This window comes from Physeter macrocephalus, chromosome 13, assembly GCF_002837175.3.
Source record: "Physeter macrocephalus isolate SW-GA chromosome 13, ASM283717v5, whole genome shotgun sequence".
In the NCBI taxonomy this organism is placed as follows: Eukaryota; Metazoa; Chordata; class Mammalia; order Artiodactyla; family Physeteridae; genus Physeter; species Physeter macrocephalus.
The window spans coordinates 12,118,289-12,134,514 of record NC_041226.1 but is presented as its reverse complement, the minus strand read 5'-3'; the positions used below and the strand labels follow the sequence as shown (position 1 = coordinate 12,134,514).

General features: G+C 35.1%; 1 protein-coding gene across 9 annotated transcripts in view; it reads right to left on the bottom strand.

Moving 5' to 3' along the window:
• NBEA (neurobeachin) overlaps window positions 1-16,226 on the bottom strand; it is a 607,387-nt gene that overhangs the window by 119,876 nt on the left and 471,285 nt on the right. For all 9 annotated transcript variants that reach the window (XM_055089393.1, XM_055089395.1, XM_055089397.1 and 6 more), the window contains 3 exons: window positions 7,799-7,916; window positions 7,373-7,475; window positions 1,175-1,290 (listed from right to left, as the gene is read on the bottom strand). In XM_055089393.1, the coding sequence (XP_054945368.1) occupies window positions 1,175-1,290; window positions 7,373-7,475; window positions 7,799-7,916 (337 nt within the window). The remainder of the gene's footprint in view (window positions 1-1,174; window positions 1,291-7,372; window positions 7,476-7,798; window positions 7,917-16,226) is intronic.

Genomic DNA, 16,226 nt, shown 5'->3' with positions numbered 1-16,226 from the left:
AAAAAAAAAAAAGATACATACATTGTATACACTGATATGTGAATATGTATGAAATATGTCATGAAGATATATGTATATAATGGAGATGTGTGTATAAAATATATAATAAAATTAATATATGTAATAAAACAGTTCTTTGGTTGTAGCTCTAGCATCCTATTAGCAAAGGAATTAACATTACAATCTGTATTAAATGATTAAAATGCAAAACCATTTCAAACAACTTTTTTATCCCTTTGTGTTGACAAATCAAGTTCTCTTGTCTATGTAATACACATCTATATCATCCATATTTAATATATGCCATAGCATCCATATTCACACATATATGATAGATTAAAAAGAGGAATATTACAGTTATCCTTTTAAGCAATGATTCAGGGAACAGGGCTCTCAATTCATAGTTCTGAGCATTCATTCATAAAAGAACAATGATCATAGGTAAGCATATGCATTTATGTAGTTTTAAATTCATCCGATTGTAAAAAGTTTTTGTAGAGCCTGATTTACAGAAGTGAACTCTTGGTAATTCAACATGAATAAGGGCTTTGGAGCTTAATTTAGTAAAAAAGAAAGAGGCACTTAAATCTCATAGACAGGTTCAGCCACTGACAACCACTGATTTAGCAGAAAAACAAAGCCACTACCTTCTCTTAATTTACAAGCATGGTACTGCCGAGGTTGATGGCAGTTACTCATCATTTAGAAACGTAATCTGATTTTATATTTTCATTTGAAGATTTTAAGAAAAAAAAAAGGTGTAACCCAATCATGCCATAATCCAGGTGACATCTGTACTAGGCAGAATCCTGTTGTTATTCTCCTGTCTAGCTGCTACTGCTGAGAATGACAAAGTAGTGAAATTACATTTTCCCATTATTATTTCCAGACACTCTCTGGCAATGGTTTGTTGACTCTAATAAACCGTCAGACAAAGCTGTCAGCAAAGGAAATGGCAGAAGGAGAGCAAGAAAAAGCCTCTTCAACAATAAATGCATCTAAACCTTGGTACTAGCTTGTATAGTTTCTGATAGCAATTTAATGTGAGTGCTTCAATATTTATTCTAATGCTGTATTTGAATTCTAAGGTGAACAATGCATACCATCAAGTCACATTACCAAGATTTTTGATGAACATAAACATATTATGAGATTAAAGAATAAGATGTCTTACCTGCTATAGTATTAAGAAACATCAAATATTCGAAGTTTGAAATTTCCCTTCTTTGCCAACGCTGAGTCATGTTGGAAGATTTATAAAGCTGTCGAGGAGTGGCTAGTGATATCCTCCTAGCAATTAAGCAAACCATAACAAACAGTCTCTTTTAACTCATGACTTTTAAAAGTCCAATAATAACTAATGTATTGATTTGATATTATTCAATTTATGGTTTATCTTTCTGAGATAAATTACAAAATATATTTTAGCTGTAGAGATTAGCAATATTTGAAAAATCTGTTATAGAGAAGATATATTTATTTACTAAGGGTAAACCAATATGAAAGCACCTATTTGTATAATATGGCTCCAAGTGGGTATTTTATAAGTCAATAACAAAAAAAGGTGCAACTATGCTCCAAATACGTCAAAGTAGTTTTTGAACACTACAGCAAACCTACTCCATGGTACAAAGCTAGGTAGATAGTCAGCAGCTTAAAGGCATTTGACTTAACCCTTATATACTAATGCTGCCACTGAACTTTCCACGCCTGCCTCGGCGCAGCGTGTGCACATGTGCACAGCCTCTAACCACACGACACCCATCCCCCTATGGGGTCAGAAACAAACAACTGGGAACTTTGAAAACATACGAATTCATAAGGGACATAGGAATATCATAAGGGAGTAAATCAGGATAATTTGTGTAAATTATGAACCTTTGAAGGTACAATGTGTTCCTATAAAAAATAATGAAAGCTGGCTGTATTTGTAGAAGTATGATAAGGCTAACTGAGTTTCTAAAACATTCGCCACTTAAAATAGAAGTTCCCGAACTTTTTGTATTTATGCCACCTTTAGGGTCTCAGGAATTTTTTCATGGTGCCCCTAGCCCAAGAGAGACACCTAACGGTTCTGTTTATTATGTAGTTAGGTCTAAATAACTGAATACTTGAGCCTTAACAACTTAGTAGCTGTTTGAGAATATAATATTCAAAAATTGAAAGAAAAATAATATTTTATTTCATTCTTAACTAACCACAATTACTTAACTAAAGGAATGTATTGCACACCTGTTGGTCACTGCACAACTTAAACCTTGGAATCATATCTGACACCACCACCTTCAATGCCTGTTCCACATGAATTTTCATGCAGCACTTTTTTTTTAAATTACCAGAGCAACCCCTATAAACTAGTTTCACAAAGCTAAGATGGCATCAAAAAGAATGCAAGAATGCAGTCCTATCAAATGTTGAAACTTAGAACTAACTCAAGCTAAGAGTTTGTGCAGCGTCTAATAGATGTTGTTGTGTTTCCCGAAAAAATATAAAATGCTCTGCAGTAGCCCTGAGAGTGCACTGTGACATCTCAGGGCTCCGTGGTGCTTATTTTGGGAACTGCGGACCTAAGACTATTTTTGTCACCCACGTATTATTATCATATGTTTCTATTCACATGGGATCTTCATAGGCATGGCAGGAGCTAAGATACATGTTAGTTGAGGTAAAGGAGGGAGGAAAGAAGAATGGGAAGAAACTGTTATCTCAAATTCAAATCTGAATTAAGAATTTTAAAAATAATTAGGTGTAACTCAATGTTTAAAATATTAACGTAATATGTTGTAGCAGCCTGCTCACATATTAACATTTTTGAAGAACTTTCCTAGTTACATATATTTGAGATAATAGATCCTACTGACTCCAAAAGAACTATGTAAGTCTAGTGATTCACTTCACTGCAATAGTAAAGGGTATATATATTTCATACTTCAATTCTATAATTCAGCGTACTTTTCAATTAATTGGTAATATGATTTTCACAGGGCTACTTAAAGGGCTTCCAGATTTTGATCCATACTGGCACCACTTTTCAAAATTTTCCAGATACACTTTCATTCATACAACTATTTATGTTATAAACTTTTGCCTTGATTCTGACTTTGTCATGGTAACATGCTAAAATATTTTCTGAATTATCAAAGAATTAATAAACTATGTTTACCCAGTTTTTATTTGCTACTATTATAATTATGTGCTTAGTCCAACTTTTGTTGGATTACTATCATAATCATATTCTTGCTAATCTGACTAAAATTCTTACCTGCAGCATGCTTAGTCTGCTAAAAGCAATGTATATAATAAAGTTGTAAATTTATTTGTTGACATTTTAAACCTAGACAATTTAAGAAGAAAATTGCTGATCTGGAAATAATTCTGAGCACCAAAAACACTCAAAAACCAAGACCAAACAAATCCTGATAAGGGGAAACAAGAGGAATCATGGGAGAAAGTTATCATGTCATTCTTAGAGTATGCAGTGGTCAAGAAAAATATGGGCAAACGAAATGAATTTAGAAAATCAGATTACTATTAGCAAGTTCAGGGAAAGGATCAGCTTTTCCTGTTTACTGCTCTTTCTTTTCTACGATAAACTCACTGAGAGCAGGAACTGTTTTACATACTGTTACGTCCTTAGCATTTAGCAATGCTTGACCTAGAGTAGGGTCTCAGTAAGTGTATACCAAATAACTTGAATTATTGGACATCTATCCTAAAATTTAAAAATGGCTAAAGAGAGATGAAATTCAAAAAAAAATTAAATAATTCAATCATAAGGAGAAGCAAAATGGGAAACAGTACATCAACAGGGCTATTCAAAATATCCTATAAAAATCTGTATATTAGAATGAGGATAGTTGGTACATATTTGGGCTACAGTAAAATGCTTTTAGAATTGGGGGATAAGAAGAAGATAAAATTGCCCTGTGGAAAAAAATATTAAGTACCATAACAAATGGTGACCATTTAAAATCATTAACCCTATGTATGCAACCAGGTATATTCTTAGTAAGTAAAGAATCTAACTAAATCCAAAATTTATTGATTGTAATGACTGTCTGAATAGACAGTCAATACATTAACCAAATAATGGCAATCAGTATGGAGTCCAGAAAATGGGCAAGTTTTTTGTCAGTATTTTTCTTTTGTTACACAGGGGTAAAGGTATTGTTCTTTTGACCAATGTGGATCACTTTGATAGAAGACACAAAATAGAAATTAAGAGAGTGGGCTATGATCTTGGGCAAGATAAGTAACTTATCTAAACCAAAAATTTCCTATCTGTAAAATGGGATAAGAATACCATTAAGAATCCACATTAAGAACATGGTTGTTTTAAGAATTAAGGGCTGAGAGCCCCCCTGCCATGTGAGGACACATCGAGAAGAGGACCATCTATGAACCTGGAGTTGGGATCTCACCAGACACCAAATCTACTGGTGCCTTGATCTTGGACTCTCTAGCCTCTAGAATTGCCAGAAATAAATATCTGTTGTTTATAAGCCCCAAACAAACAAACAAACAAAAGAATTAAAGGAAATAATGCTTATAAGCTAAAACACAAAGTATAGTCCCTGGCACATGCAGAGTGCTCAGCAAATGAGACCCATGGATATAAATTAAAGGGACATTCATTAGGCTATGCCAGCTTAGTGGAAATATTCCTTCTGTTCTAAATCTTTGGAATGTGATCTCTTCGGTGGGCTTGCCCAAAAAGCGGCCTAAATGATATGTGAAGTCAATTTTCTGGCAGTATACCTGCTTTTGAGTTTGATCATTTTTGTTTGTTTCTAAGGCAGTCTCCTATGGGCTTAGCTTAGCAGAAGTTCCCTAGAGTTTGATAAATTCTGCTTTAAACTGACAAAACCCAATGTCAAAAAAACAAAGCAAAGAATGGATCCCTTGGTGATTTTACCAAGATACTCTCATCTGGAAGGCTTCTACTTGTAGGAGCCAGACATCATCCCTCCCCTTTGACAGTTCTCTAAGTGTAACAGGATCTTACATATCACACACACATATATTTATACAAGTATGTGTCTATGTCTATTTACCTACCCACCTACCTACCAACTTCCTCACCTACCTACCTATCTATATCTGTGTATGCATGCATGTATGTGTATAGTGTATATGTGTGTTCACTGTTCACAAAGTGCCTTCATTTTATGATCTCAAGACATTCATAAAACATGTCTTTGCAAAGATACTGTTCCCATTTTATAGCAGATGAAAGTGTCATTCCCCTTGCCTAATGTTATTCATTCTTTCAACATATATGTATTGAGTTCCTACTAAGTATCAGGCTCTATCACTGCCAGCAGTATCAGGTCTAAGCCTAGATTCAGTGTTCCTCTTACCCCCATCTGCTACTTCTAAGACTATATATCACAGGAAGTATACAAAACTGAATTTACAAGTATTTTATTAGGAAACTAATAATCAGTTGAGCCTCTGGGGGGAAAGCCAAGGGGACAACAAAAGAGTGTTTTAAGATAGAATTTCCAAACTTACTAAACACCTATTTTGTTTCCAGTTTTTCTATCAAGAAGAATGATCTTCCAAAAATCAAAGAGAGACCAAATGCGGTTAAAAGGAAAATAATGCTCATAAAAGGTAAGGAATATAGTACAAGAGCTTCTGGTTGTTTTTAATGAATTCAGATCTGGACAAGTCTAAGAGTACTAAAGGAAATTAGAAAACTCTATTGGTAATCTTTGAAGAATCACGATCATTGAGAAATATGCCAGGAGGCAGATGATTATTTTTTAAAAGGAAAAAGTTAGGCCTGTTTGTGAGTTCTTAATGTCAATTCCTGGAAAAATTCTTGAATTGATGATTAAACAATTTGTAAGTACTTGGGAAAGGAAGTAGTGATTACTATGAGTCAGCTTAGATTCAATAACAAGTCTTGCAAAACTAATTTCATTTTCTTTTTTTGATAGATTAAATGCATTTTTCTTTTGACCTGTATTTTATATAAGTACTTCATTATCTACTAATGTCTTAATTTAATATTGTCATTCAACTAGCAAATATCCTGGGCATATGCATACATGTCAGTGAATTGGTCTTACACTGTAAACTTAATACGAGAATAGATACTTTGTAACGCAGGGTAACTCCAGTTGAGTAGCACTTAAAAAGCACCTTTGCAATTAGGCAGTGTGCTAAGTATTGCAGGTTAAAAGATAAATAAGACACAGTCCCTGTCTTTTACATGTCTGTAGCCTGTTTAAGAGAAGATAGACAAAGATTAGCTTTCCTTTCCATGCATGCAGTGCTCTGCAACAATTCCCAGGGACTTAATGATCTATGTGGAAGACACTGTTGCTTGTCTGTCCAAAGCCGACAGAGAAAATGTATTTTTTTCAGGTAGGAAGTGGCAGGGAGTTGAGATATATTTTTTCCTTGAATTCTAGGGGATGGTTTGGCTTCGTGTTCAGCATTCAGTGATTGTTTTAGGGGCAGGAAGGTGACCCCATTCTGGCCAAAGGGACCTGAGATAAAGACTGCTAAAGGCTTCTAAATATACTCTGTCCTAAAACACAGAAGTTCAAGGAGAAATCCTTTGTGTCTTTTTCCTACTTGAATGCAGTTGTGTGAAGATGTGGTGTCTGGGGGAGTGGTGGTTATTTTGTGAATATGAGGCCAACTGAGAGTCCTGACAACACTGAACCTCTGAGCCAATACTAGCAAACCCTTCTTAACGCCACATCTTTCACAAAACAAACCCCCCGAAGCAAAACCCTTATTGCTTAAGCCACTTTTAGTTAGGTATTCAGTTACTTGGAGCCAAAAACCAACTAACTGATATTAGTGATAAACATAATTACTGACTATGTTTTCTACTTAGAATAGTATTTTTCAATAAAATAAGATTTCAAAATAATGCTTTTAAAATACCAAGATGAGAGATTTAAGAAGTGATTAAAATCACATCCTAATTAATGACTATTAATCTCAATAAACTCTGAGAGTTTTATTACGTTAATGAAGAAGCATTTATACATAGAATTTATAAAAACAATTTATATGCTATTATACAACAATTAATCACAAACATCATGAGGCTTTTGGTGTGTCTTTTGTAAGATCTTCAGCAAAAATGTCTTAATTATGTGCCAGCTATAATATGCAATCAACTTTTTTACTTCTTCATTTGTATATATGTTAAATAAAATTATGCCCTATTCTGTCATTCTTAAAATAGCTGTTTTCATAACCTCTTTCCTTACAAATGACCTGCAGAGGAAGACAATTCCTTGATTTTCAAAATAATTATAATGGTATAAACTTATTTAGATTTCCGTCGTATTGAGATTGAAATATGTTAACAAACCGTAGATAATGTGTAATATGATATAATTACCTGGCTTGAGGCAAACCATAGCTGGTCCCTACTCCAACCCGAGGCAAGCTATAGACGACTTTTTTTACTGTTGCTTGATCAGGGAAATTAAACATAACTGAGGCTGTGGTAAGAAGAAAAAACATGATTTAGAAAACCACAGGAGAGCTAACCATCAATTTCAGAAATCATTTTCAAGTGCCCTTCATGATTTATTGGTAAAGGTAATGAATCTTCATGGAAAATCAGATTTCTGTGTAACTTTATCCATGAGAAATCTAGGATTAATGTTTTCAAGCAAATTAATTCTTTTTGTATTTTTATTTTAGCGAGGGCACATCAAAGAAAGAAATAAAACAAAAAAATATCAAGTCAGTATCACACCATGTAAATGAATAACATCCAAATACGAGCACATTTTCTTTCAAAATATTTAAGGGGACTTACTTCGGTTTGCCATAAATACTTCCAAAGCAGTGTTTTGTAGAAGATAACGTCTTGAAAATACAGCTCGTATCTCGCTGAACATCCATTTTCCATGAAGTCCCTCAGTGTATGCAAGAACCTAAAATAAATAGTTTAAAGGGAAGTGTCAGTCAGTTAAATACGCGTCTAAGACTCAGTGTGACGATATCTTAGACAGTGCTGTATAAAACTCAGTAAATTAGGGATTATCTTCCTGAATTCATGACATATCACAATATTGCCAATCATTTGATTCTGTATATTTGAAAAATTTCTACCTTTCTAAATTTTTAGTTGGCTCATGAAGAAATGAAGTTATATGTTCAAGGTGACCCTGTGACTTAAAACAGAAAGCATGCTATGCTTTTGTGGTCTTGTATATGATTGGTTGGACCACGTGGCCTGACATACACTTTTGGTTCTTTTCTAATGTCATTTTTCCTCCCTCTTCCTTGCTTAACGAAAGCCCACTTAGCCCCAAAGTGTCCATGTGGTCAACCCCAGGCAAGGGGCCATGACTGATCTAAGCCAGGGGTCAATGAACATTTTTGGTAAAAGGCCAAATAGTAAAAAATTTTAGGCCTTGCAGGCCATCTGTCTTTCTCACAACTATTCAGCTTTGCCACTGTGGTGTGAAAGCAGTCACAGCCAATGTGCAAATAAATGGGCATGACTTTATTTATAACAATGGCCTGAATTTGTTTCTGAGGTCAAAGTTTGTCTGATCCATGGTCTAAGCCAATCATCATAAAGTTATTCTTTGATTTTTCCAAATTCCCTTGCATCTAGGGGCAAGGACATTTGACCCAGAACTGGCTAATGAGAACAAAACCAGTCATTTGGGGATGTTTCAGAAAAGCTGATAAAATGAGTCCTATGTAGCTGGCACACTCCTTTCTCTTCCTTGCTTGAATGGAGATATAATGGCAGAAACTATAGCAGCAATTGTGTAGCCCTTAGAGGAAGGCCAAGGGAATCCCAGCAAGGTTGGCGCTAATATTAAGTTACTGAAACAGTCTCAGCAACTATCCATATCTGGACTTCTTCTTCCATGATACAGATAAATCCATATTTGATTAATCCACTGCAATCAAATCTGCAACACTTTCTTTCCTGATACACCAATGTATTTTAACAATACATAAACACATTCTCTACTTGCACTGGTGTACCCTGTATAACCTACTACACTTATATTTGCTTTGGTGAAAGCAGAAACTACTTACTGAGTTTTACATACATGATATTCCTTAAGGTTTGAGAACAAGTTATGAAGTCCTTTTTCACATTTCCTTTCTCTAGGAATTATATATCTCTGTGTGTATATTATATATTATATAATTATATTATATTATCTATTCGTCTTTTTATTTTTTGAAAATTCCATTTTCTAGCTCCTTAATTCAGTTTTTGTCTTTCTCTACACACTGGAAGGTTTTTGGAGGCAGTCAGACATCTATTTAAATCATGAAACATTTTGGAGCCAGTCACAGTCCTATTTAAAACTTGGCTCTGCTATTTACTAGCTATAGGAACTTGGAAAAATTATTTAACTCTATCTGATTTTTGTCACCTGAAAAACAGTGATAATAATACTCATTACTGGTTAATTTAAGTGGAGACAATGAATGTAAAGTGCATGGCCTAGCTATTGTTTAAGTTCTGTTTATATGTCCTTTCTGTTGAGCATAAAGTGACAACTGTTTTTCAGTTTCTACATGTAAAACTTCTTTTTATACATTTCACAAAAGGATTACAGTGACTTGCCACAATTTATATTAATACATTCTTACCTGGGGTGCAACAGTTTCCAGATTTGAATTTCATAGACTAGCATAATTTTCTTTAAATGGAAAGAGTACTAATACAGGGTTGATAACTCTTATTTTGTCAGGTAGGAATAATTTTAAGACAGAACAGCCACAACAACAAAAACTATCTTTCACTATGACCATTATTTCACTAATATATATATAAATAAAGGCCATTTGAAAACCCAAAGAGTAAAATGAGTATAATTTCAGAAAAAAGGAGAGATCTTCCCATGAAAGCTGTGTTGGTACCCTTATACTCAATCTGGTATGCCAGGAGGATGGATGGAGATTTTATATATGTATATATATGTATATTATATATTATAAATGTATATTATATATAATATTTTATATATTATATTATATATAAAATATGTATAATATTTATATATAATATTCATATTAGGCTGTATATAATATATATATAGAGAGATATATTAGTGTGTGGGTATATATATAAACACACTAATATTGTTATCTTTCTCTTTGGAAACCATGATGTAGTGAACATTTGACCAAGTATTCCTTTCCATTAAGCATGTTATCAGTTTATTTTACTTCTAGCAGGCAGGTGGCTCTCAAACACATAGAAGCTGCTTTGACTCCTTAAGTGCCCCATGCAAAACTGTCTTACCAACTGTGCCAGTTATCAGATTATTGCTTCCCAGCTCCAAATTCACCCTTAATTGTTTATCTTGTGAAAGTGAATCTGTGCCCTTTATTTTTCCTTTGCTAGCCGACACCATGTCGAGGTCTATCAGGAAAGGACTCTGAAGAGATGATGCAGAAGAAAGGGGTTTTTCTTCCTGGTTCTGCATGCTCACCTAGCAGGTCCCTGCAGAGCGTGGGCTTCTCCAGTGCCCGGCTCCTGCAGTGTGTGGTGGCTGACAGCATCCAGTGACTAGCAGTTTTCTCCAGTAGCCCCCTGCCCCAGACAGTTTTGTAACAGAGTGCTCTGGTGAGAACCCTCCCATAAACAGATTCACCAACTCCCTAGAGGGTGGTTTTCAGGAAAGTTCCAAAAGGCAGAGCTCCAGCGAGCTCCCTCAGCAGGGCACCAGAGTGACTTCTGTACCATGAAGGGAACTATAGCCATGTCCTCCCTAACAAGGCCAGGAGGCCTCTTCATGGGTTCAATGTCAGCTCAAAAGACAGTGGCTGCTCCCCATATATGCTGTTTCCTATATTTTTTAGAGTTCTTTTTATTTCTTACTAACCATTCCCTGTTTCTCCAATATCCTGTTATAATTTATAATTATTTCTGTTTTTATAAATTATAACGCTTTCCCTGTTTAAATTGCTATGTGGCATCTTTCTCTTGACTGGATCCAAACTGATACAGGAACTCAATCAGTTCTCCTACCACCGCTTTCACAGCTCCAGGTTGGGACCACAACAGTCCTCAGGGACCCTCAGGAGCAAGAAAAAAGGAAACTGAGATAATCAGAGGAACTCAGTAAAGCCTGGAGGCAAAGAGTAAAAGGAGACAGAATAAAATTAGAAGAAAATTATTTTGCTAGCTGCTAATGAACAGCTCAGGAGGCAAATTCCAAAAGATAGACCCAAAGGTCCAAGCTATTTTGAACACGGGCAGCATCATCTGAACGAGTGGTACAGTCCTTACCAGAGGGGCCAAGGGAAAGAAAATTTTACTTTACAGTCACCCATGTTATATAGTTAAGCTTTTGAAATCCTTTAAAGAGGCTGATAAAAGACAATGCTCTGAGATGTTCATAATTCCCTGCCAGGAAACCCAACAGAGCCTAGAGTCCTTTTGGTTGTTTTACAGCAAGCCACCTCCTACTTTCTCTTCTTGTTTCCTTAAAGATTGATTATGGAATGAAACTCTCCTAAAATTTTTTATTAAAAAATTTTTGGCTGGCATCCAACTTAGAGTTATCATGTACTAACCTCCAATATCTCTTCTATGACATCACTTTGTTTGAATTCTGCGCCTGGCACTTATTTATTTTTTTGTTTGTTTTTGTCAGTCCCCTCCCTGTGATGTGAAAGTTCCATGAGAACAAGGCCCTCATCTATCTTATTTACTGCTCAATACACAGAGCTTAAAGCAGTGCCTGGCACAGATGTGCTCCATATACATTTGTTTGTTGAATAAATCAGCAAGAGAAACGGACAGAGATAATACATATGGGGAAGGTTACAAAGAGATCTTACAAAGTACGTGCATCTCTGACTCCTTTGCTGAACTGGAAAAAGCTTTCCAGTTTCGCCTCAGACTCCTCGTGTTTATTATCCTACTGGTGGAGCCCATCAGAGGTCTCTTCTGTCTTTAGATTTAATCAAGATCTAAACGAAGTGATCTAAATAGAATAACTGGTTTCTCTTTTCTAGTAGTTTAATCTGCACCCACAAGGAACTCTGGACTGGGTTATACCCCATCTTGGAAGACCCTGTCCCCATAAAAAGGATTCCTTCACTCTAGAGGGTTGGGCTAAGGTGTTTTAGTTCATAGACTTACGCCTCGCACTTAAGAAAAATGTATACTGAGGTGTGTCACAGAATATCATCTGACACCCCTCTTGAGCAACAATTTTATTTCTGATAAGTAATTAGACTTTTTTGTAGTGAAATTAATATAGATAGGATGGAAAGTAAAAAAAAAATAATGAATGGTTGAGATGAACCACTAGCATTCAAATAAATTTTGTGATTGCCATACCCCAAGTCCCCTTTTCCCTCTCCTCTCCTCGTATGCAGCGAGATGGTAACCGAGAGAGAGTTCACCTACACACGCTTGGCGGCTCGTGGAGGCTAAAGTAGAAAGCTGTTAGACTAGAGGCAGAGTGATGGGTTAGGACGCTGCTTCGGGCAAGTGATGAGGAGTTTAATCAGTTTGTATATGCTTCAAAAGTGCAAAGGAATATCATTTATAGTTGATTAAATACTGAGTTTATGGCATGTTTATATAAAAATCTGGGCATCAAGCCTAGATCTGAAATATGACCTGATACTATAAAATTGCCTGTATTTTATTTATACCTCTACTAGTTACATAGTGTTCTGTAAGTTTCAGGACCTTCTATAATAACTCTTTAAGTTACTTTTTCATTATAGTCCAAGATATTTTTCTAAACCGTATAAGTACTTTCATTTATACTTGAGGTTTGTGGTTTTGTTTTCTTTCTTAAGTCGACCTTCCCATATCATCTGGTTTGTGCTTGCTGGCCTCTCCAAATTATTTAATATACTATGAAATCAATCAACAAATGCTAACTAGCCTATTCAGTTTCATTTTATGAAAATTGAATAAAGATAAATTTTATTACATCATATAGGTCATAAATAAGAAAATTAAAGCATCTTGATCACAAATTTTATGCAACTTTTGTGATTTTCTTAAGCAACCACTGCACTGTTTTGAGCTAAGGGCTTAATATCCAAAAGAAGTGAAGGGAGAGAGAGATCATGCTGGCTTTATACCCTGAGGTCTGTCCCACTCACTTATGAACTGAAGCACACAGGACATAATATAAAACAAATGTACTAGAGACCCCTTGAAAACCACTTCGCCCAAATGTGTGCTTAACATATATTATTTGATGATTGTGTTGAAGAAAAATAGGGTTGCTGTGCACTCATGTGTATCAGACATGCATATTTGTCAGAAACATGGGTATGGCTGTCAAATCAGTTTCATCTTTTTTTCTTTTAAAGGCAGCTAATATTGTGTGACCTAAAAAGTACTTGTTTAGTGAGAGCTTTGCTGATCTCAAATCATCTGATGCATCTATTAGAACAAGTATTTGGATATGAAAAAACTAAATTTTGCTTCAAGTTATCTTTTCTGTTAAGAATTGATGAAAGTGATGTGAAGGGGTGGAGAGACATGCCCTGTTCAGTGTTCACGAGGCCATCATATCCAACAGAAACTTGCAGCTTGAGCAGTTTAATTAAAGGGCTGTTAGTGCAATGGAAAGCTGAAATCCCCATTAGTTTTATAATTCTGTACGAATTATCAATGATTCTGGATGGAACAAATACATTCAGGATGGAACAGTTCAAGAGTAATTTGAGGTTTGCATTCATACATGATCATCCCTGCTCTTTTCCCTTTTGCCAGATGAATGAAGAGGAGTCTGATGCCCAGAAGGAAAGCAGAACCACAAAATGGAAGAAGTTTGCGTTCTAAAATGACCATGTGTTAGGTCATCTCTGACTGGCAGTTGCTGTCATGGTACACGGGGTGAGGAAGTGGAAGCAGCAAAGACAGCAGGACGCTTGGGACTCTCCCTGCTCCTGGTTCTCACCACTTGTCTTGGTGATACTATTTCCTCACCAAAGGCACGGAGAGCATAAGATACAAGAAATAATTATTTAGAAGTGTATGGAAAAAAGGAAATAGCAACACAATGGACTAGCCTCTCCTAACCGGGCAATGAATAACTCTCCAAGAAGTAAGTTAGGTACGCATAACTTAAGACTAAGTTTCCAGGGCTTCCCTGGTGGCGCAGTGGTTGAGAGTCCGCCTGCCGAGGCCACCACAGTGAGAGGCCCGCGTACTGCAAAAAAAAAAAAAGAAAAAAAAAGCCTACAAATAATAAATGCTGGAGAGGGTGTGGAGAAAAATGAACCCTCCTACACCGTTGGAGGGAATATAAATTGGTGCAGCCACTATGGAAAGCAGTATGGTGGTTCCTTAAAAAACTGAAAATAGAGTTACCATATGATCCAGCAATCCCACTCCTGGGCATATATGCGGAGAGAACTATAACTTGAAAAGATACATGCATCCCAATGTTCACTGCAGCACTATTTATAATAGCCAAGACATGAAAGCAACCTAAATGTCCATCAACAGATGAATGGAGAAAGAGGATGTGGTATATATACACAATGGAATATTACTCAGCCACAAAAAAGAATGAAATAATGCCATTTACAGCAACACAGATGGTCCTAGAGATTATCATACTAAGTGAAGTAAGCCAGACAAAAACAAGTATCAGATGATATGGCTTATATGTGGAATCTAAAAAAATATACAAATGAACTTATTTTCAAAACAGAAATAGACTCAGACATGGAAAACAAATTTATGGTTACCAAAGGGGAAAGGGATAGATTAGGAGTTTGGGATTAACATTTACACACTACTATATATAAAATAGATAACCAAAAAGGACCTACTGTATAGCATAGGGAACAATACTCAATATCTTGTAATAACCTATAAGGGAAAAGAATCTGCAAAAGAATATATATATTATATATATTCTATACATATATTATATATATAATAAATATTATATATATAATATATATTTAAAATAAAGGTTATATGTACTACAAAGATTATATCTATAACTAAGAAACTGAATCACTTTGTTGTATACCTGAAACTACCATAACATTGTAAATCAACTATACTTCAATTTAAAAAAAAGAAAATTAGGATTAGCTTTAATATTGATTCCTGTATTGTTCTAGCAATAAATAATAGTCATATGTGGATATATTAACCATTCATCTTATTAAGAGATGAACTTTCAGTAGCATTTTACTTTTCATGTTTAATAATTATTTTTCAAAGCTCACAATATATTTATGTTGTATGACTGTAAGCTGATAATATTTGTAATAATAATTTGTTCCAGAATAAAAATGTTAAGCACGTCAAATTTTATGGCTTTAGGAATTAAAAATATTAAAATTTTAATTCATTAGTATATGCTTTCTGCATATTAGTAGAATATAATGATCAATATAAGACTTTCAAGCATAAAATATTTTTAGAATAGATACATTTTGGGGAGGGAATCAAATGGAAGTATTTGTTGAGTGAGAAAGAGGAATTATATAAAATGTCCATTTGAAAAAAGAGATTATTTGTACATTTTAAAACGCATGATGATGGTAACCAAATCATTATTCTTTTGGATATATCTGATTCTATTGGGCATATCTGAAAAGTGAATAAGAATTTTATTTTAAAATATCAATGTGTAGGAACGTGCTGGATACCACACCTTTAAAAAAGTTTTAAACTTATGAAAAAATTTAAATGTTAACTTAAACATGTGTAATATGGTATAAAATACTTTATAGGGTGGGTGAAAAAAAGGGGACAATTACAATGGACCCACCCTGTACAATAAAGAAAACCTCAAATATCTGATGGAAGAGTCTTACTTTAGCCCCTTATCCAATTAATAATGAATACAGCCATCAAAATAAAACTGTCAGGGGTAGGCACTATAATCAGTAAAATCTAAAATGGACCAAAAAATGATCATTGAATCAAAGCTTTTCACTAAAACTTAGATGGAAAATAATCAAACCTAATGAAAATAAATAATTCATGTAATATAAAATTGAAATGGAAAAAACTGAAAATGGCTTAACTGTGAAGTAAATGAAAACGATCAAGAAATTAAGCTAGGGACTTCCCTCGTGGCGCAGTGGTTAAGAATCCGCCTGCCAATGCAGGAGACACGGGTTCGAGCCCTGGTCTGGGAAGATCCCACATGCCACGGAGCAACTAAGCCTGGGCGCCACAAGTAGGAAGCCGGCGAGCCACAACTACTGAGCCCATGTGCCACAAGTACTGAAGCCCGCGTGCCTAGAGCCCGTGG